At 47.3% G+C, this 25601-nt stretch overlaps 1 protein-coding gene across 1 annotated transcript in view; it reads right to left on the reverse strand.

Annotated features, from left to right (window-relative positions):
• The window catches only part of LOC135513245 (histone-lysine N-methyltransferase 2C-like), a 135286-nt gene that overhangs the window by 21691 nt on the left and 87994 nt on the right, over positions 1-25601 (reverse strand). The window contains 26 exon segments of the mRNA XM_064936091.1: positions 321-485; positions 3759-3962; positions 4503-6566; positions 6825-7057; positions 7275-7338; positions 7451-7629; positions 7799-9408; positions 9581-9891; positions 10135-11101; positions 11103-12109; positions 12365-12598; positions 13012-13085; positions 13244-13491; positions 15155-15299; positions 15545-15661; positions 15804-15836; positions 15984-16130; positions 17141-17188; positions 17460-17552; positions 17688-17901; positions 19342-19472; positions 19694-19819; positions 20277-20399; positions 20911-21123; positions 21547-21621; positions 21736-21842. Coding sequence (XP_064792163.1) covers positions 321-485; positions 3759-3962; positions 4503-6566; positions 6825-7057; positions 7275-7338; positions 7451-7629; positions 7799-9408; positions 9581-9891; positions 10135-11101; positions 11103-12109; positions 12365-12598; positions 13012-13085; positions 13244-13491; positions 15155-15299; positions 15545-15661; positions 15804-15836; positions 15984-16130; positions 17141-17188; positions 17460-17552; positions 17688-17901; positions 19342-19472; positions 19694-19819; positions 20277-20399; positions 20911-21123; positions 21547-21621; positions 21736-21842 — 8932 coding nt within the window.

Consider the following 25601-nt stretch of genomic DNA (forward strand, 5'->3'; position numbering starts at 1 on the left):
CCAAGGAATACATGTCAACATACTACAACAGGGGATATATAATATTGTATCATAGTCGTCTCTTGCAACCACAAATCACTGCTTCAAAGGCACCAAAGGCATCATTCAACTTCATCTTAATTAAAGTGTCTTGTGCCTGGGGCTGGTCTAGTGGGTAGTGCCTGCACCTTCTGCGCACACAGTATGCAGTACATGTTTGTGTGGGATCCCTCCATCTCTCGCTAGCTCATTCAAAGTTTGTCTCTTTTTAAATAAAAATACGAGATAAGTAGAATTTTTTTAAAGAACAAAATAAACTCCAGTTGGAGGTGAGGCCTCACCTTGTAGGTGAGCTGGGAGTAGTAGTCAGAGACTCCGTCCAGAGAGCCACTGCCAAATGTCCCAGACAGGAGGTTCTCACCGTTCAGCTGGCCGCTGCCATAGGGGGCAAAGTGAGAAAAGTTCATCCCTATCAGGGGCTCCATGAGGGGCAGAAGGGACAACTGCTGTAGGACGAGAGAGGAAGGGAGATGGAGAGAATTATTATTTATCTATTTAACCCTTTAATATTTGACCAGAGAATATGACAACATTCTTATTTCCAGTAATGACCTAGGGAAGCGTTACAGCCAGGGGAGAAGAAAGGCGAGAGGTTGAGTGTGCTAATGATGATAGAACTATATGTGAAGTGAGAGGAATGTTCCTTGGTGGTGTAAAACTGCCTGCCAACTTCCAAAATTACCTCAGATATAGAGTGAGCTCCAAAAGTATTGGGACAGTGAACATTTTTGTTGTAGTTTTGACTCTGTACTCCAGTACTTTGGATTTGAAATGATAAAATGATTGAGGTTAAAGTGCAGACTGTCATTTTAAATGTGAGGGTATATTAATCCATATCGTGTGAAATGTTTTTGAAATTAGAGTACTTTTTGTACAAGTCCCCCCATTTTGGGGACTAAAAGTGGGACAAATTCACTTATGTGCATTAAAGTTTGGTATTTGGTCCCATATTCCTACAGTAGCACGCAATAGATTACATCAAGCTTTTGACTTTACAAACTTGGATTCATTTGTTTGTTTGTTTTGGTTGTGTTTCAGATTATTTTGTGCCCAATAGAAATGAATGGTAAATAATGTATTGTGTCATTTTGGAGTTTATTGTAAATAAGAATTTAATATGTTGCTAAACACATCTATATTAATGTGGATGCCACCACGATTATGGATAGTCCTGAATGAATCAATCGTGAATAATGATGAGTGAGAAAGTTAGACGGCAAATATCACACCCCCAAGACATGCTAACCTTTTACCATTACGATAACAGATGAGGTTAGCATTTGGGAGGGGGGCACGATATTATTTTGTCTGTAACTTTCACACTCATCATTATTCACAATTAATTCAGGACTACAGTACCAGTCAAAAGTTTGGACACCGACTCATTCCAGGGTTTTTCTTGAATTTTTACTATTTTCTACTTTGTAGAATAATAGTGAAGGCATCAAAACTATAAATAACACATATGGAATCATGTAGTAACCAAAAAAAGTTTTGCAAAAGCTGTCATCAAGGCAAAGGGTGGCTACTTTGAAGAATGAAAAACATAAAATATATTTTGATTTGATTAACACTTTTTTTGGTTGCTACATGATTCCATATGTGTTATTTATAGTTTTGATGCCTTCACTATTATTCTACAATGTATAAAATAGCAAAGATAAAGAAAAACCCTTGAATGAGTAGGTGTGTCCAAACTTTTGGCTGGTACTGTATGCGTAATCATGGTAGCATATACAGTAACATAGATGTGTTTAGAAATATATTCTATTCTTATTTACAATAAAATTGGGCACAAAATATACTAAAACACAACCAAAACAAATAGCAAATGCATCCAAAAAGTGTGTAGAGTCCAAAGATTGATGTAATCATTGCGTGCTAGGAATATGGGACCAAATATTAAACTTTTGACTACTTTAATACACAAGTGAATTTGTCCCAATAATTTTGGTTGCCTGAAATGGAGGGACAATGTACAAAAAGTGCTGTAATTTCTAAACGGTTCACAAGACATAGATGAAAATACCCCCAAATTATACCTGACAGTTTGCACGTTAACCTCAGTCATTGCAACATTTCAAATCCAATGCAGCAGTACAGAGCCAAAACAACAAAACATTTGTCACTGTTCCAATTTGGAGCTCACAAATAGCACCAAGTCGAATTAACATACTTGGGGTATTATTCACATCTTCAACTCCGCTGTGGCGGCTATGTGTTTAGTGGAAGTCTGTGGGTAATTTATCCTTGTTTATTGATTACTGGGTATTTCAAATTGAAGAGTGTTTGGAAAGTCTAGATTTCCCATTTAATTCATTTTCTACAATTATCCTTCCCACATAGGAAGGAAACGAAGACAGCAATTACTTATCAAAATGACAGTAATTTAAACTTCAACAAAACAGCACGTAAATTGTAATAAAAGAGATGGTTGACTGTTTGATAATAACGTTTGTTGAGAAAAACAATATTATTTATGTCTCATTTATCAGTGATATGCAGACAGTATGGTGTAGCAGCTCCCAGTAGGCTAGGATACCATTTGTTTCAATTTACATCATTTTTATATGGTCCCCCTGCCCTCCAGGAGACCATATCATGGCTCCATGCCATCAAACTGAATACCGGTATGCAATCAAACTGTGTAGTTTCTATCGCAATTAACTAAAGCCATTTATGAAGTGATGCGGCTGCATACAGATTTAATCAATGAAGAGCACCATGGGGGGAGGGGGGTTATAATATGTCCCATTCTTCTCCATAATAACCACCAGTAATGCCAGGGTGTATAACTGTCAAACCTAGCAGCTTCATTTGCTAGTCCATTAACACAGCAGTAATGTGGCTATGATGCATGTAATGGTATCAGCATACACACACCCGGGGCACCGTCCTATCTGTAATTAGCTAGCTCTGTGGTCGATGCATCACAGCGCTGTTAAAGACAGAGCTGTGGAAGGAAACATCTCTGAAGGGATCATTTAGCTCCCCTTAATGTGAGATGAGTAAATGTAACATGCTGAATGCGGCCAATTGGTATAAGAAGAAGTCTAGTCTCTGACGTGTGTGTAGAGTATCAACAGCTTTCAGTTCATTTGTCACGTGCACCGACTGCAACAGGTGTAGTAGACCTTACAGTAAAATGCTTACTTATAGGCCCTAACCAACAGCGTCATTTTTAAGTAAAACACAGGTATTAAGTAAACAAAAGATAAATATGGAACTAATAAACAACAGTAAAGACAGTGAAAAATAACAGTAGCGAGGCTATATACAGTAGAGGCTATATACAGTAGCGAGGCTATATACAGTAGCGAGGCTATATACAGTAGCGAGGCTATATACAGTAGCGAGGCTATATACAGTAGAGAGGCTATATACAGTAGCGAGGCTATATACAGTAGCGAGGCTATATACAGTAGAGAGGCTATATACAGTAGTGAGGCTATATACAGTAGAGAGGCTATATACAGTAGAGAGGCTATATACAGTAGAGAGGCTATATACAGTAGCGAGGCTATATACAGTAGAGAGGCTATATACAGTAGCGAGGCTATAACAGTAGAGAGGCTATATACAGTAGCGAGGCTATATACAGTAGCGAGGCTATATACAGGCAGCGGATAGTCTGACTAATTGAGGTAATATGTATGTGTAGGTATGGTTAATGTGACTATGCCTATAAGTGATATGTGATGTTTAAGTCTACTCCCTACCTGTTTGAGCTGGGTCATTAGTGTATCAGTGCTGGAGTGCACCAGTTGCTTCTCCTCCCCTTCTTTCTTCCTCTTCTTGTAACGAGAGGCGGGCCTCTCTCCTCCTTTGGGGTTCCTCTTGTTCCTGCCTTTCCTCTTCTCCTGTCCTGTGAGCAGTGGTCCTGGGAACTCTGGAAGGCCAGAGAGCTGTCCGTCTGAATACGCCTGGGAGGAGATAGATGAGTACTGTGTCAATTGTCATAGAGACACTGGTAAGAAAGCAGTGTCTCGTTTATCGGCAATCACAAAAATATCTATATAAAAAAAACATGACATGATACCACGCTGTTCATAAATAACTTTTACAATTCACAACTCTTACGCCTTTTGGGTATTTCCACCAACACCACCATTATTTTTAGCAGGAGAAGATCTGAGAGACCATTTCATGAATCACGACTCAGCCTAAACTACTGCCTCCTACTATGACGCACAGCAGTTTGTCACAGGCAGCAACCCATTGGACTGATTCACTGAACCAGACTCAGAGCCTACTTGGCTTGGCTGTGACTCACACTGGCTGCTCATCTACCTACATAGCAAGCTAGCGGTCACTGTGACTCAATGGAGGCTGGTGGAGGGAGAAATCGAAGGATAGACTTATTGTAATTAATGGAACTGGATCGTTCCATTTATTCCATCCCAACTGTTACAATGAGCCTTCACCACCTCCACTGCCGTGCCTCATCTACCAGACCGACTCACCCCGTTGCTGTCCATGGAGCTCTGCCTTAGCAGCAGGGCCTTGCAGTCTGCATCCGCCTCCTCTTCCTCAGACCTCAGGCTCTTGTCTGACCGTTGGTGGGGAAGCCCTGGTCCATTAAGAGGTGTCTGCCTGTTCTTCAACAGATGTTTGAGGAGCTCGTTGTTACTCCCAGATTCCCCTTTTGCTCCCCCGCCGTGGGAGGGGCTCTGTACTGCAGCTCCACCCTCCTCCTTCACCGTGCCCATCCCTGAGCCCATGTGCGAGGAGGTGCCATCTCTGGGTCCGTGGCACTCGGTGCTCTCAGTCTGCTCCAGCTTAATGTTGCTGAGGATGCGCTCCTGCTCCAGAGCTTGGGCCCTGGCTAGGGAGATGTCTGATGGGAGGCTACCCATCCCTACAGGCTGCCCTACACCACCCAGCCCTCCACCCAGCCCTCCAGAGAGCTGCCTCTCCAGCTCTGAGTGGCTATGGCTGGGGGTAGAGGTGGAGGAGCCAAGTAAGGGGGACCTGGAAAGGTCTTGGTCCCCGAAAAGGTGGGCGTTGTTCCTGGTGGGTGTGGAGGATGTGTCTGACCGGCAGGGTGTCAGAGGGGCAGTCAGGTCAGAGCGAGGCGTGGACGGCGTTTTCACAGAATCTGCATCGTCATTGTCTTTCTTCTTCTTCCTATTTCTTTTCTTCTTGCCATTCTCATCCGGGATGATGTTGGAGTAGAGCTGGATTAGAGACTGACCCGAGCCGGGGAAGTTGGAAGGCAGGGGCGTGGTGGAGTTGCCGCTCCCAAATGGAGGGCCTTCCCCGGGCATCTGTGGCATCACGCCTGGGCCACTGAACCTCCGGGGTCTGTGTGGACCCTGGGCGAAGTTACCCTGTAGTACCATGTTATCAGGCCCAAAACTAGGTCCCATGTCCTGAGGAATCATCCCGTTACCCATTATGGCCCTCCGGTCTCCGCCTTGTATGAAGGTCCCGGGAGGAGAGCCCATCCCTGGCTGCATGGGCTGCTGCAGGGGGAACATCGGTCCTAACTGCTGCATGAAGTCCTGGGGCAGCTCAGCATTGAAGAACGGCATCTGAGAGAGGGGCACCATGTTCCCCCCATCAGGCCCCAGCATGCCTTGCTGTTCCATCTCCATGCGTTGTTTTAGGGCGCGCTGACGTTCTACTTCCTGCATTAGTTGGACCCTCTGCCTCTCCTGCTGTTCTCTCAGCCTCTCCCGACGCTCTCTCTCCTGGAAGCCCTCACTAAACGGGTTGTTGTCGTCAAACTTCAAACCGGAGCCCTGTGGGGGTTTGACCCCGCCGGGTTGAGGCTGAGGCTGGTTTTCCATGGGCATCTGCTGGGGCATTTGGGGAGGCATCTGCTGGGGCATTTGGGGAGGCATCTGCTGGGGCATTTGGGGAGGCATCTGCTGGGGCACTTGGGGAGGCATCTGCTGGGGCACTTGGGGAGGCATCTGCTGGGGCACTTGGGGAGGCATCTGCTGGGGCACTTGGGGAGGCATCTGCTGGGGCACTTGGGGAGGCATCTGCTGGGGCACTTGGGGAGGCATCTGCTGGGGCACTTGGGGAGGCATCTGCTGGGGCACTTGGGGAGGCATCTGCTGGGGCACTTGGGGAGGAATCTGCTGGGGCATTTGGGGAGGAATCTGCTGGGGCATTTGGGGAGGAATCTGCTGGGGAATCTGTGGGGGCTGCTGAGGCAGGTTGCCCATGGGCAGTTGAGGCTGCTGAGCTGGGTTTCCCATGGGAACCTGAGGGGGCATATTGGGTCCGCCCATGGGCATGGCAGCTCCAGGATGCCAGCCTGCTGGTGCGTTGGGCATTCGTTTTGGGGGGGCGTTTGGCTGGCTTGGATGGATTGGCACCTGCTGCACCATGTGGTTCATAGATGGGTGGTTCATTGGAGGCCCACTTGGTACAATGCCGGCAGGGCTGCCTTGTATCGGTGGCATTCCTGGCACTGCTGCTGGCATCACAGTGGGAGGCATGCCACTGCCACCCTGCTGCTGCTTCACACCATACTCCTCAATCAGGTCAGCATGCTCTTTCTGCTGCTTCCGGATCTGAAATGACAAGAACCAAAAATATATATTACATAAGAACATGGACAAACAGCTGGCAAGACAGACAATAACAATTCAACATTTGTTTTGACATAATTCAATACATAATTATGACAATTACAAGGAGCTTTGAACATTTTGGTCTGGTCTCAAAACTTAGTTCCAAGCAAGGGCAGTTTGAGGGTTGAATTGAGGGCATAGCCTAGTGTTATGGTAAGACAGTGGTATAGTACTGATGAAGAAAGTGACATTACATACCTGCTCCAGCTGTTTCTGCACTACACCCTGCTGCTCCGTCAAGTGTTTGAGCTGCTCTGCGTCCTCCTCAGGGAACTCCCTTCCAGCCTTCTTGGCCGTCCTCTGCTTGGCACACAGGGCCTTCTTGGACTTTCTGTGGGCGCCGATCTTCTCCTCCAGAAACTTCTGCTGCATCTGGAGCAGCTGCTGGGTCTCCTGGAGCCACTCCTCGTACTGAGTCCTCTGAGCATTGTCTGAGGGAAGCGACAGAGTGAGTCTTCATAGTACTTATGTACATTAACAATATTTATTACAAAAGCATTTTGGGCTAAGCCTGGTAAAGCCAAGAAAATCTGAGGGGGAGACAGAATTTTTTATTTTTTACAGATTTATACCATTATTAAACTATGGCTCATAAATCAAAAGGATACATTTACTGACGATTGTGAATGTTAACAGAGGTGAACTTACTGACAAAACCTGGTCCAAAATTGGGAGGATTGGGCCTTGTCACTGAGGGTGTCAGCTTGCCATCCTGGTTTGAAATTGACAAACAATAAATTGATGTTATAATTTGTGTTTTCCTAGTATGCTTTGTGTATGAAAGACGACTTAAGAGAGCTGACTTGGTTAAGTGTTTCAGTTACCTGTCCAACGGCCTGTGGAGGAACAGGGGTGCTTTCAGGACATGGTGCCGCAGGACCAGGTTGGAACCTGTTTATGACAATTGGTGTCATCCCCATGTTGTTTTGAACCATGACTTTGTTGATGCCTTTCAGAGCGACCATCTTTGCTTTCATTATAGGGTCAGTGATGGCGTCAAAATCTGCAGACAAAAAAAAGTGTGGTCAGCAACTTGCCCATTACATAAGACACAAATTCCTCTATGCATATCACTGACATTTATACTGTTTACAACTCATATCAATGTGAAAGTGAATAACTCGTTTGAACTGGCATAAAGCATTTAGCCTAAACAAAAAATGTCTAGTTACCAATGTTGGGAAAAAAAGAGTCACTAGAGGAGCGTTGTCTGATCATGGCCTGCATCTGCCTCTGCTGCTGCTGCTCCTGCCTCTCCTGGTCCAGCAGGTCCTGTAGGAGGAGGGGCTGCTCCTCCAGCAGCAGGGGTCTGTGCCCCCCTGGCCCCGCCTGGCCCAATGTCTGGGCCAACAGGGCCTGCTGAGCCGGGGTCAACCCACTCTGGTCCATCTCAAAGGTAGACATGGATGCTTCTCCTTCTTCTTCTCCCCTGTTAGTTGGATCCATGGTTTGAGATCCCATACTAAGTCCAGAGCTGTTCTGAGTGTCTTGGTTTGGCTGTGTCATAGAGTTACCACTGCCTTGATTGTCACAGGTGGAGTCCTCTGGTTGCTGCTTGATTAGTAAGCTAGAGAGTACTGGCGTGGAGGCAGAGAGCACTCCTGATTGCTTGTTAGTGTTTCCGTCTGCTTGTTGCTCTGTCCTCTCATTGGACGTCTGAGACAGGTTGTCTTTGTCCTCCATTTTGATCTTATACTCGAAAGGCAGGGAGGAGGCGGGGCTCTGACGGCAGTTCACTTCCTGTTTCACATCAGCTGTCTTCTCGGCCATTCCCTCTGACTTCCCCATTCCAGACGTCAAATTGGAGAAGGAAGATGCAGCACCGCCACAGCTAGAACTCCTCTTCTCAGACAAGGCCTTCTGGAAGTCACAGGTGTCGCTGTGGTCTTCCATGGGGTCATTAAGGTCCAGTTCCTCATTGAACAAGTCCTTCTTGACGTCGTCCAGGTCGGGGTCCGTGTACGCAATGATGTCGAACTTCCCCGATGTCAGGAAGTCGTCCAGGTGCAGGTCATTGGTCTCTAGGTCTAGGTCTTTGCCGTCTTCTTCCGGATCCAGATTTAGGTTGTCCAGATCGGCATCGACTAGGTCTTTCACCTCAACATCTTCCAGGTCTTTGACGGCTGATTCGTCTGTGTCCAGTTTGTCGTCCACTCCGTCATTGTTGTTAGCCATGGAGACTCCTCCCTGACCATCACTCTTCCCAGCAGAAGGCCCAGGTACCATCATGGAAGCTGACATACCCTGGGTCTCGTTCGAAGAAGGCTGGCTCATGGACCTCATTAGCTGGGCTTGCCTTGGCATGGCTCCCCCTTGCATCTGGGCCTGCTGATGCTGGTGGAGGTTCTCAATGTTGGAGGACAGCTGGCCTTGGCTCATCTGCTGGTCCCTCATTGACTCCATCATCATCCTGGGGCCTTGGTTTGGAGGCAACCGGAATTCAAGCCCTCCCATGAAACCAGGAGGCCTCTGGGGCTGGAGGTCGGGATCCATGTTGTTCCCTTGCATGCCAGAGGACCCGAAAGGGAGACGAAGCCTGCTGTCAGGGGCTCTGTGTCTCAGCTCGATGAAAGGCTGGCCCATAATGTTGTGCTGTTGCATTGGCACACCACTAGGAGGGAAATGCTGGGGGAGCCCCATACGGTTGCCCCCCATGGACTTGGCCATATCTACAGACATGGAGCGTCTCATCCCCGGGTGGATGTCCTGCATGGGGTGAGGGCCTCTGGGGAAGAATTCCTGGCTACCATGAGGTCCCGGTCCACCAGGTGGAAATGCAAACCTGAGCAATCGAAAGAAAAAATAAATTTCAACACATATTCCAGTGCTGAGTTACCTCCGAAACATTCAATCTAGAATGACTCTGTTTTTTCGTAGACTAGAAATTCACGAGTCATACAAAAAATAAGGTCTTATTTATTAAGTCTGTAAGGACAGTAATATCAGTTACAAACCTTGGCCCCTGATGTCTGATATTAGGATCACCCGAGTATTGTCCTATGGGGAACTGACCCTCATTAGGGAAAGGGCCTCGCTGGTCCCCTGGGAAGGGTCCAGATCCAGGGAATCTCATTGGTCCGCTCATGGGGCCCGGCCCAGGGTAAGGTGGAGGGGGCCGGCTGAACATCTCGCCCTGTTGTCCGTGTCCCTCGTGCGGCCAGGGTCGAGGTGTCCCAGGACCAGGGGCAATGATACCAGCGTTCTCCTGGCGGATGGCACTCCTCTGCTGCTGCTGCTTCAGGATAAGCTCTCGGATGCGTTGACGCTAAATAAAACAACACGAACTGTCAGACCTCCAACTAGATAATTCATGTTTCATGCCAGAACTCTACTGAATATTTGATTCAAAAAAAAAGTGATAGAAATGTATTAGCTATTAATCACCGTGGCTTCAAGCTTGCCAAGGGATACAAATGTTAATTTAAGTGAATACTGAAACGGGTGAAATTTATCTGGAAGATAATACTTTAAATGAAGATAAGAGCAGTTTAAATAGCATCAGTCCTACCTGTTTGAGTCTCTCCTCACTGTCGGCCAGAGAAACACTCTGAACCTCAGAGGGGGTTCCAGGCATCTGGGAGGGGTTTTGCAGCTGTCCTCCAGGGTCCTGGCCTTGCTGCTCCTTCATATCTGGTCTGTCTGCTGGCTGTGGACGTGGGGTCATGGGCGCCTGCTCGTAAGGATCATGGATAGGCGTCTGGTTGGGCCGTCTTGACGGCGATGGAGAAAATCCCTCATCGGCTATCCCACCGTGATGCTTTGGTGTCTGTGACCCAAGGTGTGGAAAGGGGGCATCTTGGAGCCTAACGCTTTGAGGAGGGGAGAAGGGATCCTGGTTCCCCATGGGACCAGGCCTCTGCCCCTGCAGTCTGCTCAGCCTGTCAGACCCCATCCCTGGCTGCGGGGTGCTTGGAGCCTGGGCGTACGGGTCATTCAGCATAGGCCTGGGGGTCTGGGAGAACATGTCACCACTCAAAGGCCTGGGTATTCCAGGTTGACTAGCGTAGGGATCCATGGGGGCTAGTCTCTGGCTGCCTGGGGACTTTGAGAACCTGGGGGGCCGAGGGGTACCAGGTTGCTGTGTGTAGGGATCCATGGAGTGCCCGGGGGACATCCTCTGACCGGGGGGCTGGGGGTGTGGGTGAGGGTGGTGGAAATGGTTCATACCAGGGCGAGGGGTGTTGGGCTGCTGGGAATAAGGGTCAGAGGATTGGCTGTAGTTGTCGTTTGGACGAGGAGTGCCTGGAGGTCGAGCATAGCCGGACTCAAAGAATGGTCTGTTTCCAGGAAGTTGGCTGATAAGGTCATTCATAGGTCTAGGGGTACCTGGCATCTGAGCATAGGGGTCTGATGAGGGTCCTGGGGGTTGGGCAAAGGGGTCATATGTGAAGTGGTCGGGCCTTGGAGTAGAGGGAGCATGGGCGTAAGGGTTTCGGTTGGGTAACTGTGCCATTGGGCCGGGCTGGGGAAGGGGGGCCCTGGGTATGGTGCTGGGCCATCCTTGGTGGACTGGTGAAGCTATCATGAGGTCGAGGGGTCAGAGGGGCCTGAGCGTAGGGGTCTCCCTGCTGAGAGAACCGGTCTGGGGGATGAGGCATTGGTCTGTTGAAGGGGTCCTGGGCCTGGGGTGGAGGCATGGGGGTCTTGAACAAAGACTGAGGGACTGAGCCCTGCTCGTTGCTCCCCGGGATGGGAGCTAACAGAGGTCTGGAGTAAGGGTCTGACAGGATCATCCTGTTTTGAGCCATCCGTTGGTAGGCCTCTTGGCGGATCATGGGTCTAGAGTAAGGGTCTCCACGCACTGGAGAGCCTATCAGGGGCCTTCCGTGGGGACCCTGGTTGACTCTGGGTGGGCACATAGGCTTTAGGAAGGGGTCAATGTCCCCAGAAACAGGCCTGGGGGTGTCAGGGGGCTTGGCATAGGGATCCATCTCCCTACTCATAGACGTGGGGGAGCCGAAAGCCTCATGAGCCGGAGACGTGAGCCTCCCTCTGTCCTGTTGCTCCATCAAAGAGGTGGGAGACTTGCCAGAATCCATGGACATCCTGCGACACGCGCTGGGCCCCAGAGTTGGAGGTCTTGGGGTCCCTACCATCTTGGCATAGGGGTCCCAGGGAGAGGAGGGTCTGGAGCTGGATGAGCCAGGGGAGAACACCTGGGGGGACTGGGGCTGAGAGGACCCCCCTGAAGGAGGGGGAGGAGGGGGCCGCAGGAACACATCTTCAGGGGGCCCCGAGGTGGGCGTCCCTGGGAGATGACGTTGGATGAAGCCCTCTTTCCCCCCGGTGCTGTGCTGCATGGGGGACATGCTGCCGTTGCTGCCGTGCTGGGAGGAAGGACTCTGGTTGCCGCTGTTGTTACCGTCTCCCTCCGACTGGCTGCCTGACTGCTGTTGCTGCTGCTGCAGCTGCTCATTCTTCACCTGCTCCAGCTTCTGGGTGGCTTCGATCTTGGCTTGCTGCCTGCTTTTCTGTCTCATTTGCTGTTGTAGGAACAGGATGAAAGGGCAAAACATGTTTTAGTCTTTCAAATAGTAACCTGAACAAGCAATGCATGTTTGCTTAGCACCCTAAATCCCAAAAGACCAACAAGGAGACTATTTAACTACTGTGTTTGTTTTTTTTGGATGGGGGAGAAGACTTCCTAAACTGCATCTGAACTGGTTGCTTCTCACACACACTAGCATACTAACCTGCCTGCACACACTATTACCTCACCTCTCTGAATACAACCTTACCTGTCTAAACTTCCACTCTTGCTCATGCTCTGACTCTTTGGGTTTCAAAGGGTCCTTAAAGAGCAAGTCTGTGTCTAGCGGTATGTTGGGGTCAAACACCTCGTCGGGAGGCTGCAGTGAGGCCGGGGGCAGCTGGGACAGCGGCAGCTGCTGCGTCTGCTGCCTCTTCAGACTCTCGTTGGACATCTGAACCTTGTTGATGCGCAGAGCAGCCCTGTTGTCCCTCGCTTTTTGCTGCAGAGCAAAATCAGTCGCAGACACACGCGTGCAGACACAAACAGAATAAATCATTTCAGTTGGTGCCATGGAAACCTTAGGAGACTATTACTCATTTGTTTTATTCAGTAGATTTTTTTTATCAAGTGCATGTCCTTAAAACATGGCTTCTGCCAGATAAAATGACTTCTCCGTATGTAATTACAGGTTCTGTGTGAGGTTAACGCTGAGAACTGTGGTTCTTCTGTTAATAGGATCATCTGTGAACGGCTGGATTTGAAATAGCACTGGCTTTTTCAAAAAATGATTTAATACTTTTAGTCTGACTCATAAGAAAATACCAGATCAGACTAAATTATTTGGGATTCTCACATTTCCAATGGATGTCTACTGGGGACAATGTAAACTAAGCAGAATTAAAGGCATCTTACCACATACGGGGCCCTGTCTTGCGAACTTGCTTTTCTCCACAGCTTTGCAATCTGTTTGACTCTTGTAGACCAGTCTAAAGTGACAATATTCTTTTAAATATTAGACCAACAACATGCTTGCAGCTCAAGAAGGACATCTGATATCATCTTCAATTCTCATACCATCTTCAATTGTAAATGAAGTCATTGTAATGGCTGGATATGCACAAAGATGTGACTGTGACACACACACCTGGGAACTCATCCTTGAGGCTGGGGAAGTTGACATTGGTGTAGAGGACAGGGGCCACAGTGGCTAGTTCCCCCAGAGTCTCCTCCTTCTCCCACTTCAGTGTGCTCCTCTGGGCATTGGACATGGCCTCCGCCTCGCCCCCCTCAGCACCAGGAAGAGGGGTGGGGCCTGGGCCACCGTGGACAGGGCCAGGAGCCCCCTGCCACGAACCCACTGCCTCTCTGGCCATCTGATTAAACTTCCTGTCCCTATAGGAAGGACACAAGAACACGAATTTGAGAAATATACAGGACATGTCAAAAGTTTGGACACACCAAATCATTCAAGGGTTTTTCGTTATTCTTTACATTGTAGAATAATAGTGAAGACATCACAACTATTAAATAGTACATATGGAATCATGTAAGTAACCAAAACAGTGTTCCACTAAATATATTTGAGATTCTTCAAAGTAGGCACCCTTTGCCTAGAAGATAGCTTTGGCATTCTCTCAACTAGCTTCATGAGGTAATCACCCGGAATGAATTTCAATTAACAGGTGTACCTTGTTAAAAGTGAATTTGTGGAATATCTTTCTTCTTAATGTGTTTGAGGGGGTATAGAGAAGATAGCCCTATTTGGTAAAAGTCCATATTATGGCAAGAACAGCTCAAATAAGCAAAGAGAAATGACAGTCCATAATAACTAAGACATGAAGGTCAGTCAATGCGGAAAATTTCAAGAACTTTGAAACCCCAAATAAATGCTTCACAGAGTTCAAGTAACAGACACATCTCAACATCAACTGTTCAAAGGAGACTGCATGAATCAGGCCTTCATGGTTGATTGCTGCAAAAAAACACTACTAAAGGACACCTATAAGAAGAAGAGACTTGCTTGGGCTAAGAAACACGAGCAATGGACATTAGCAATGGAAATCTGCCCTTAGGTCTGATGAGCCCAAATGTGCGATTTTTGATTCCATCCGGCGTGTCTTTGTGAGACGCGGTGTGGATGAACGGATAGTCTCTGCATGTGTGGTTCCCAACGTAAAGCATGGAGGAACTGAAACGGTCTGTGATTTATTGAGAATTCAAGGCACACTTAAGCAGCATGGCTACCACAGCATTCTGCAGCGATATTCCATCCCATCAGGTTGGTGCTTGTTGGGACTATCATTTGTTTTTCAAAAGGACAATGACCCAAAACACACCTACAGGCTGTGTAAGAGCTATTTGACCAATAAGGAGAGTGATGGTAGTGCTGCATCAGATGACCTGGCCTCCACAATCACCCGACCTCAACCCAATTGAGATGGTTTGTGATGAGTTGGACCGCAGAGTGAAGGAATGCCAAGAGTGTGCATACAGTAGCTGTCATCAGGGCAATGGGCGAAGAATATAAAATCTATTTTTGATTTGTTTAACACTTTTTTGTTTACTACATGGGTCCATATGTGTTATTTCATGGTTTTGATGTCTTCACTATTATTCTACAATGTAAAAAATAGTAGAAATAATGAAAAACCCTTGAATGAGTAGGTGTGTCAACACTTTTGACTGGTACTGTACAAAAAAAACATGTAGTTATCATTTTCATTGTTTGGTAGACCACAAGCTTCCTCCAGTAACTGAGTCACTAGCAATGCTTGCAATTTGAGGTGTTTGAATCGTGTAGTTATGCTACATACTGTGTACTTACTATGACTGAGATATGTGGTTGTCCCACCTATCTATCTTAAGATTAATGCACTAACTGTAAGTTGCTCTGGATAAGAGCATCTGCTAAATGACTAAAATGTAAATGTTCGGCAGATACCTTCAAATACTAATCTGGCATGTATGACATAGCATTCATTACAGTTTGTCAGGTCATTATGTGGATAGAGAGAGTGCTTTCCAGAGCAAGCAAGGTAGGTTTTGCAGTTAGTACCTTGGATTGTCAGTGAAAGGCATGCGGTGGAGGGGGGAGAAGTTATCTGGGATACATGATTCTGCTCCGGGATGGGACGGATTCAGAGGGAATCGTTGGTTAGGTCCCATCAGCCCGTTTATCATCCGTGGAAACATGGCATTCCCTGTATGGATAAACAAATTATTATATCTTTGCATTACTTTGGGCAAACCATGGATCACGTGACAAGCAACCTCACCTGAGACCTGAATACTTGCATTGGCTCCCAGAGCTAATGCCTAGGCTTTATCTCAGTGGGCTGTTTTGTGGTACACTGAAGACCCAGCTGGTCACATCGGTCTGATAAAATATTCAGATAAGAGCGAAAGACTGCCAGTAACTGCTACAGGATCAATATAGGTATCATACCTGCATGTGGGTGTGTCAGGCTGGCTCCAGGTGGACCGTGGGGGTGAGGCAGCTGTGGTGGATGGCTGGGGCTCAGGACGGCAGTGAACAGGTCCTCCACGTCCTTCCCCTCCAGCTCTATGGGGGGCACCAACAGAGACAACACAGTTAAAACGGATAGAGACAGATAATACTAACGTTCGGCTATGTTTAACCCTGGTTCTCTGAAGGAGAGGAACGGACAGAGTGATTACAAAAGTAGTGGTTACTAATAACCAACCTGGTATTTTGTAGAGTTTGCTGAGAATCGATTCTAAAACCAGAAGAAAAATAGATTATTTACCTCAGTAAATGGATACTCAGTGATCAGAGCTATACCAAGAAGTGAAGTGTCTATGTGGGTTCTGAAAAACAGATGTCAGCACAAGACCTGGTGTTGACCACCAGGCCCCTTACTGACCGTCAGCCATCTCCAGACCGTCAGCCATCTCCAGCTCTGGACTGAGGATCCCGTCCAGATGTTCATCTGGGAGCGTACGGAGTGGCCTCCGGCCGGACTGAGACTGCGCTGGGGAGCTGTCTGTCAGGGGTCCAATGTCCAGACCAGCTGAGAAAACACACACATAAGTACACACACAGACACATACAAAACACACATTGAATAACACACGTGTTAGCAAAGATACACACTAACAACTATGCAATGGAGATGGACTTCAAAGATTACTGCAATCAATCTGTGATTCTGTGTTTATTCTCCATATAATGTAGATTAAAACATGTATCCTTCAGCAATTTTAATTAGAACTTTGTCTAGCTTTTGTCTTTAATCTCATTTGAATAAAACAAGGGGAATATCTGCATTGTGTGGAAATTAAATTAAGATGATAACGGTGCTAGCTTAGCAGGATTACTCATGAAGGCTATCCTTTGAAATTAATCTCTGAATCTCAACACAATCTCTACTATCCTCTCAAAACACATTACAACCATCCATCCATCTATCAATCAACATCAGGACGACTGCTGCAAACTAAGCTACCAATACTTTTTTATTTAATCAAATAAATACTGAGGAGATCTTAAGTATTTACTGAGAAAGAACAAAGGAAGCATATTGGCCTCAGTGGAGTTGCTAAGCCATTCTCCACCAATCACAGAGCAGGGACGAGAGAGACTGAGACCTTCGGTGTCATCACTATATTGAAGGCCACTCACCAAGGCCTCTCATTCTCTCTAAATCGTTTGCCTCTAAATTGTTCATTTTCTGAGTTTGAATAGAGAGCCAGTCCTTGACCGATTGTTTCAGTGAGAATCTGAATCACTCTCACGTTTCTAAAGTCAGTTTGCCTTGAATGTCACAAACTGAACCAAAAACCAAACAAAGGATGGGGACACCTTTTATATGTGAGAGGCTATTGTTGACATGAGAGCATGCATGTAAAGATGAGCCCAAAGAAGCACTCTCACATCCCAATGTGCGGACGCATACACTCACACACACACACGTCCCAACTCCCTAGACTCGAGCGATGAAGTCAGCCTAATTATAAAGCTTGCCAGACACGGTAAATTAATGCGAATGTACTATTGCTACTAATGCCATGGAGCCCTTACCAAAAGGAGGAGGTGAGGTGTCAACCTGGAAATGGAAAAAATCAAGACCTACAGAAACAGAACCCAAATCAAGACACAAGATGAGTGAATAAAACAGAGTGGAGACAGAGCAAGGAAACCAAACTGAAACCAAACAAAAACGCACAAAACACACCTGAAACAACGTCAAATAAAGATCAAACAAAACACAAGATGTCCAAAATAATTATGAAAAGTATGTGACAAGATAAAGTGACATTTTGAAAAGACAGACAGCAAGACATCCCATGCTAGCAGTAAACTCCTCCCACGATGACAGCCTCAGAGATCAGTGACATACCAGAGTCACCTGTCTGTTTCCCCAGCATTCCCAGGAGATCTGCATCCGTATTGAGAACCTCCGACAGATCCACTAGAGGTTCTTCAGAGGGCTCTGTGGATGAGAAGACAGACAGTCAGGAACCACAGCATGGATCAATGGAAAAGAGTGCATGTGTGTGTGTGAGCAGGCGAGTATGTGTGTGTGTGTGAGTGTCTGTGTCTCTATGTGGATCTGTGTAGTACATACGAGGTCCTGGTGGTCTGGTGGGTCTGGACGTGCCCGAGGTCACACTGAGGAGGGGGTACGAGGAGGGGTCCAGGAAGCTGGTGGTGGGTTGCTTCCTTTCCCTCTGGGGCCCGGCTCCGGCCCTTGCTTGGCCCTCCTCCATTAGGCCAGACTCCACCGCCTGTTGCCTGCTCTGCTTGCTCTTATCCAGCAGGTCCTTACCGAAGAACGCCTCCTAGACAACGCAGCATGGGTCAATTCTCCATAGACACACTTCAGGATAACTGACAACCTTTGATATCTCACACCTTTTATCAAGAGGCACAGAAACATGATCCATCCCTTCTGTTTGTATTTCTTTTTTTTTATATGCTATGCAGAACAAAGTTGACAAGGAGACGCATTGAGGCAAACACTTCTGCTGCTTTTGCCAATAGTCGTGTCAGTGGACTCTCTCTCTCTCTACCAGTGTAGATGGATCCACGTAGCTATCTCCCCATCAGCAATGTCTTATCTCTCCAGCGGATGGACACATGACTGCTGCAGCCAAACCACTGTGCTGGGACATTAAAAGCCTAGTTTACCATTTAAATCATTAATCCAATGTGCTCCTCCTCTGTGTTGGGTGTCGGGGCCCTTTAGGTTTTACTTGGTCTCTGGGCCTGGCCCTCCTGCTGTGGAGTACAGACCAGCAGTGACAGATGCCCATGGATTAATGCACCTCCTCACATCTCATCTGTTTCGGGCCAACACAAGGTGACATAGAGCTCAGGGTTTGAGATGAGAGAGGAAGGGAGAGAGATAAATAGAGAGTGAGGGAGAGAGATAAATAGAGGGAGAGAGAGAGACTGGAGAGAGAGAGAGAGAGAGAGAGAGAGAGGAACTCACGGCGCCCCCAACGCCTTCCCTCCCCAACCGCCTTCCCTCCCCAACAAATGGCACTAACCTTTCCTACTAGCACTAACTTAGCTGATTAATACTTGAGGGAAAATGTTCTTGATACGTTTGTGATATGTTGTCTCACCTCGCTATCTTAAGACGAATGCACTAATTGTAAGTCGCTCGGAATAAGACTGCTAAATAACAAAACATTTATGTAAACATAATGCATTGATTCCCAACCCAAACCGAGGTCATTTGGAGAGGAAGAGTAGTAGAGGATGTAAAGCTACCCACTCAGGGTAACGCCTGTAGGCATTCTCTCCTACTTTAAGAAAGCACAAAGACGGGGCTGCCGTCTCTAATGGTCCATCTTTAAGTTGTTGCCAGGCAGTATGCCGAGTATTATCTGTATTCTCAGGCCTCCCATTGGGTGAGATAACTACTATTTATGTAAATGCAACATGACGTTTCAGGCTGTCAGGGTGCTACTGCATCTATGAATGGTTGCCTCGATTTTTAAATACAGAAGATGGTTGACATTTGGATTGGCAGCTTATTCAGACAATTATTTATCTGCATATGGAGGATCCTAAGATGATTTTTGCAGCAAGACAGCCTCTACTCCAAACACTTTGCCTACCAAATTGCTGTGTTGCCTGATTGTAACATTATAATTATGAAAGGAAATCATGGCTGCACATATTCCCTCAGTTTCTAAAAACAACAAGACATCTTCCAAATCACATAAACCCTGAGACAAATGTCGGAGTCATAATGTAGATGTGGGACTGACCTGCAAGTAGGTGGGAAAGGCCTCCTCTAGCTTGGTTTTCTTCTTCCTATAGCGTTTCTTGATCTTCTCTGGGGCCTCCAGCCCAGGGGGAGTCTGTTCCAAAGGGGTGTCAGGCAGCACCTCTCCCCAGCCTGCAGTAGGGGCAGAACATTTGGATCAGAATATTGTCCTTAAAAATATAGAATCTGTTTATTAGGTTTATGTATTCTACAAGAAAACAAAAATCACGAGCACCAATGATTAAAACAGGAGTCATTTTTCTATTTGTACAACAGAGGTAGAAATAGGATTTTCAGGCAAAAGCAGTTGAAGATGCATTGGACTTAGGTAGATGAGTTGTGTGAAAACTGACCCTCTTCCTTCCCTGTGGGGGGTTCAGAAACAGAGCCAGAGGAATCCTTCCTGCTCAGGGATCGTTTGGCCTTGCCTGGGCCCTGACCTGGACGGCTCCGCTGGCGCACCATGAAGCCACCGATGCCTGAGAAAAAGATGTTCAACAATGAACCAACACAACTAACAATCACTCCATACTCTCCAACTGTTCAGTCAAAAGCTGAATAAAAAGCTTATAAACAAATTGGGGGAGATAAGATTGCTGGTTCTTAGCAAGTAAAATATCCAAATTGTCATAGGGAACTTTTATTAGAATGCTACTGATCTCGGTTCAATTTGGAAATTGGTGTTGGGAGGAAAATGAACACGTGGGTCTTCTTCTTGGTGGTTTAATAAAGCACGGATCAATGGTTTTCACTAGATAAGGAAACATCTTTAATCCAAACGACAGAAAACACCATTTATAACCCCCGGAATGAGCCCTCTTTCTTTCTTTGCTTCCAAGGCCTTGTCTTGTCATCCCTGAGCTTGGCTAGCTGTGCGGCACGTACTGCACCATTTCACGCTCCAGAGGAGCTGTCTCCTCCAATCAGGTGCCCTACCCGGCCGGTACGGCTTCCTCTTCCTCTTCTTGCTGTCGTCGGCCCCCTTGGACTTGTCTTCTGCTGTCTCTCGCTCCGGGCTCGAGTCAGACTTTCCCTCGCAGTCCAGAGAGAGGTCCGTCTCTGCGAGTGAGTGAATGAGTGAGAGGTGATGAGCAGACAGACAAGGGGAAGTACCCCCCCCCCCCAAGCAACAGCACCCAAGGTCAATTCAATTTCAACTCCAGTCATCTTCAAGAGATTAACCTAATTGAACTTCTGGAATTTTCCATTTTGGGAATTTACCTCATAATTAAGTGCACCCCCAACTCTACCCCACCACCTATTTGTCTGCTGTCAAGAGTCATGTGAATTTGAGAATGTGAAGGACTACTGCCATTTCAGAGGAAAGGTGCTTCTTAATCCAGAACTAGTGTTCATTTGTGTACAGGAAACTGTCCATAGTGTTTTCTGACAAGATTGTTGTATTTAAAGTCAGGCCCTCTGGTTACATTCTCAAGACAATCAATGACAATGCCTAAACTGCATATGTTTTGTAAAAGGAGCCTTATTTATTGCTTTGTTTTTGCTGTATACTGAGTTGGGGGTAAGATCCATTAAACTATTGTGAAAAATAATCAATAAAGTCAGGCACCTCTGTGGTCCTCCATGTCCTCGTCCCGGGAGTGTTCTGACAGCAGGTCCAGGGGGGCCTGCAGCACTGCCACACTATTCTGGTTGATGATCTTCAGCTTCAGCTTGGGCTTGGGTTTCCTACGCCGCGACGCAGGGGCCGACAGGCTCTGGAGCTGACACCGGCCCGACTCCGTCAGACACACACCGTCCTGAGTGTACGTCCTCGCCAAGTCTGAAAGGCACAAGCACACACACACACACACACACACACACACAACTCACACTGTTATGGTAATGTATGATGGCCCTAGATGAACTGGAATAAATTAATGTACTGGATTGTCCAAGTTGATTGAAAGTCGTTTTCAAAATATGTAACCTTTGCATCATATGATGCTGTGTTTGCATCATACAGGGGTGATTTCTGTATATTGAAAGTTACAGATCTTGAAAACTTGATTGCTGACAAGCAAAATATGTTGGGTCTATGTCAACCATGCACTAATAAAACAAATACCAAAAGATAGTTTTTGGGTGGAGTTTTCCTTTAAGTTGAAGAGTTAAAAAGCCACTCTGAGATGAAGATATCTCTCAATCAACAAGAAATATCTAGAAGAAATATCTAAAAACACAAAAGGCAGTATGTTCTTCTTACCCATTTCTTTAGCCTTTGTGACAACTTGCGTCATAGCTGCCGGCTCAATGGAGTCTCTGGCCTTGGACACTAGTGCTGTTGATGCAGTGAAGAGGGACACAAAAGCCAATGATTAATTGGCTGCAGCCTGCAAGGCTCAGATAGTGTAGCAAGGTTTCAGAAGGCTATACTGTAGCTAGTTGTCCTTACCCTTGGAGGTCTTGTGGACACGGCACATGGTGCAGTCAAAGCTGCTGTCTGCTGCTTTCTCCACGTCCTCTTCCGAATGGAGACCCTGGCAGGAACCATGGATCCATCTTTGGGAGAGGAAGAAGAGGGAGAAGAGGTTGGGGTTACGACAGAGGGACAGCGGGGTTGGGGTTAAGGGTACCATAAAGGGGCGGGAGGAGAAGGGGGTTGGGGTTAATGGTACCATAAAGGGGCAGGAGGAGAAGGGGTTGATATTAAGGGTACCATAAAGGGGCAGGAGGAGAAGGGGGTTGATATTAAGGGTACCATAAAGGGGCAAGGTAAGAAGGGGGTTGGGTTTAAGGGTACTATAAAGTGGCAGGAGGAGAAGGGGGTTAAGGGTCCATAAAGAGGCAGGAGGAGAAGGGGGTTGGGGTTAAGGGAACCATAAAGAGGCAGAAGGAGAAGGGGGTTGGGGTTAAGGGAACCATAAAGGGGCAGGAGGAGAAGGGGGTTGGGGTTAAGGGAACCATAAAGAGGCAGGAGGAGAAGGGGGTTAAGGGTACCATAAAGGGGCAGGGGCGGAAGGGGGTTAAAGGTACCATAAAGGGGCAAGGGAGGAAGGGGTTGGGGTTAAGGGTACCATAAAGTGGCAGGAGGAGAAGGGGGTTAAGGGTACCATGAAAGGGCAGGAGGAGAAGCAGGTTAAGGGTACCATGAAGAGGCAGGAGGAGAAGCGGGTTGGGGTTAAGGGTACCATAAAGGGGCAGGAGGAGAAGGGGGTTGGGGTTAAGGGTACCATAAAGGGGCAGGGGGAGAAGGGGGTTGGGGTTAATGGTACCATAAAGGGGCAGGAGGAGAAGGGGGTTGATATTAAGCGTACCATAAAGGGGCAAGATAAGAAGGGGGTTGGGTTTAAGGGTACTATAAAGTGGCAGGAGGAGAAGGGGGTTAAGGGTCCATAAAGAGGCAGGAGGAGAAGGGGGTTGGGGTTAAGGGAACCATAAAGAGGCAGGAGGAGAAGGGGGTTGGGGTTAAGGGAACCATAAAGGGGCAGAAGGAGAAGGGGGTTGGGGTTAAGGGAACCATAAAGGGGCAGAAGGAGAAAGGGGTTGGGGTTAAGGGAACCATAAAGGGGCAGGGGTGGAAGGGGGTTGGGGTTAAGGGTACCATAAAGGGGCAGGAGGAGAAGGGGGTTGGGGTTAAGGGAACCATAAAGGGGCAGAAGGAGAAGGGGGTTGGGGTTAAGGGTACCATAAAGTGGCAGGAGGAGAAGGGGGTTAAGGGTACCATAAAGGGGCAGGGGCGGAAGGGGGTTAAAGGTACCATAAAGGGGCAAGGGAGGAAGGGGGTTGGGGTTAAGGGTACCATAAAGTGGCAGGAGGAGAAGGGGGTTAAGGGTACCATGAAAGGGCAGGGGTGGAAGGGGGTTGGGGTTAAGGGTACCATAAAGGGGCAGGAGGAGAAGGGGGTTGGGGTTAAGGGAACCATAAAGGGGCAGAAGGAGAAGGGGGTTGGGGTTAAGGGTACCATAAAGCGGCAGAAGGAGAAGGGGGTTAAGGGTACCATAAAGGGGCAGGGGCGGAAGGGGGTTAAAGGTACCATAAAGGGGAAAGGGAGGAAGGGGGTTGGGGTTAAGGGTACCATAAAGTGGCAGGAGGAGAAGGGGGTTAAGGGTACCATAAAGGGGCAGGAGGAGAAGGGGGTTGGGGTTAAGGGTACCATAAAGTGGCAGGAGGAGAAGGGGGTTAAGGGTACCATAAAGGGGCAGGGGCGGAAGGGGGTTAAAGGTACCATAAAGGGGAAAGGGAGGAAGGGGGTTGGGGTTAAGGGTACCATAAAGGGGCAGGAGGAGAAGGGGGTTGGGGTTAAGGGTACCATAAAGTGGCAGGAGGAGAAGGGGGTTAAGGGTACCATAAAGGGGCAGGGGCGGAAGGGGGTTGGGGTTAAGGGAACCATAAAGGGGCAGAAGGAGAAGGGGGTTGGGGTTAAGGGTACCATAAAGTGGCAGGAGGAGAAGGGGGTTAAGGGTACCATAAAGGGGCAGGGGCGGAAGGGGGTTAAAGGTACCATAAAGGGGAAAGGGAGGAAGGGGGTTGGGGTTAAGGGTACCATAAAGGGGCAGGAGGAGAAGGGGTTGGGGTTAAGGGTACCATAAAGTGGCAGGAGGAGAAGGGGGTTAAGGGTACCATAAAGGGGCAGGGGCGGAAGGGGGTTGGGGTTAAGGGAACCATAAAGGGGCAGAAGGAGAAGGGGGTTGGGGTTAAGGGTACCATAAAGTGGCAGGAGGAGAAGGGGGTTAAGGGTACCATAAAGGGGCAGGGGCGGAAGGGGGTTAAAGGTACCATAAAGGGGCAAGGGAGGAAGGGGGTTGGGGTTAAGGGTACCATGAAGAGGCAGGAGGAGAAGCGGGTTGGGGTTAAGGGTACCATAAAGGGGCAGGAGGAGAAGGGGGTTGGGTTTAAGGGTACTATAAAGTGGCAGGAGGAGAAGGGGGTTAAGGGTCCATAAAGAGGCAGCAGGAGAAGGGGGTTGGGGTTAAGGGAACCATAAAGGGGCAGAAGGAGAAGGGGGTTGGGGTTAAGGGAACCATAAAGGGGCAGAAGGAGAAGGGGGTTGAGGTTAAGGGAACCATAAAGGGGCAAGGGCGGAAGGGGGTTGGGGTTAAGGGTACCATAAAGGGGCAGGAGGAGAAGGGGGTTAAAGGTACCATAAAGGGGCAGGTGTCTGCAGCATTGTGACGTATTTGTAGGCATATCATTGGAAGATTGACCATAAGAGACCACATTTACCAGGTGTCCGCCCGGTGTCCTGCGCCGAAATTGGTGCGCAAACCTCAGCTGCAAGTATTCAGAGAAGAAAGCAGGCTTCCACGAACGATATATCAATGAAGAGATATGTGAAAAAACACCTTGAGGATTGATTCCAAACAACGTTTGCCATGTTTCGGTCGATATTATGGAGTTAATTCAGAAAAAGTTTGACGTTGTTGGTGACTGAATTTTCGGTTCGTTTCGGTAGCCAAATGTGATGTACAAAACGGAGCGATTTCTCCTACACAAAGATTCTTTCAGGAAAAACTGAACATTTGCTATGTAACTGAGTCTCCTCATTGAAAACACCCGAAGCTGTTCAAAGGTAAATGATTTTATTTATTTGGTTATCTGGTTTTTGTGAAAATGTTGCGTGCTAAATGCTAAATGCTAGCTTAGCATACTCTTACACAAATTAGTGATTTGCTATGGTTCAAAAGCATATTTTGAAAATCTGAGATGACAGTGTTGTTAAGAAAAGGCTAAGCTTGAGAGCAGGCGCATTATTTTCATTTTATTTGCGATTTTCAGAAATCGTTAACGTTACGTTATGTTAATGAGCTTGAGGCTATAACTGGATACAGGTTTTTTTCATAGCCAAACGTGAACAAAACGGAGCGATTTGTCCTACACAAATAATATTTTTTTGAAAAACTGAACATTTGCTATCTAACTGAGAGTCTCCTCATTGAAAACATCTGAAGTTCTTCAAAGGTAAGTGATTTTATTTGAATGATTTTCTTGTTTTTGTGAAAATGTTGCTGGCTGAATTCTAGGCTTATAGCTATGTTAGCAATCAATACTCTTACACAAATGCTTGTTTAGCTATGGTTGAAAAGCATATTTTGAAAATCTGAGATGGCAGTGTTGTTAACAAAAGTCTAAGCTTGAGAGCAAATATATTTATTTCATTTCATTTGCGATTTTCATGGATAGTTAACGTTGCGTTATGCTAATGAGCTTGAGGCCATAAATAGAATCCGGGATTGCGCGACGCAAGAAGTTAAGGGTACCATAAAGGGGCAGGAGGAGAAGGGGGTTAAGGGTACCATAAAGGGGCAGGGGAGGAAGGGG

This window comes from Oncorhynchus masou, chromosome 3 (assembly GCF_036934945.1).
Source record: "Oncorhynchus masou masou isolate Uvic2021 chromosome 3, UVic_Omas_1.1, whole genome shotgun sequence".
In the NCBI taxonomy this organism is placed as follows: Eukaryota; Metazoa; Chordata; class Actinopteri; order Salmoniformes; family Salmonidae; genus Oncorhynchus; species Oncorhynchus masou.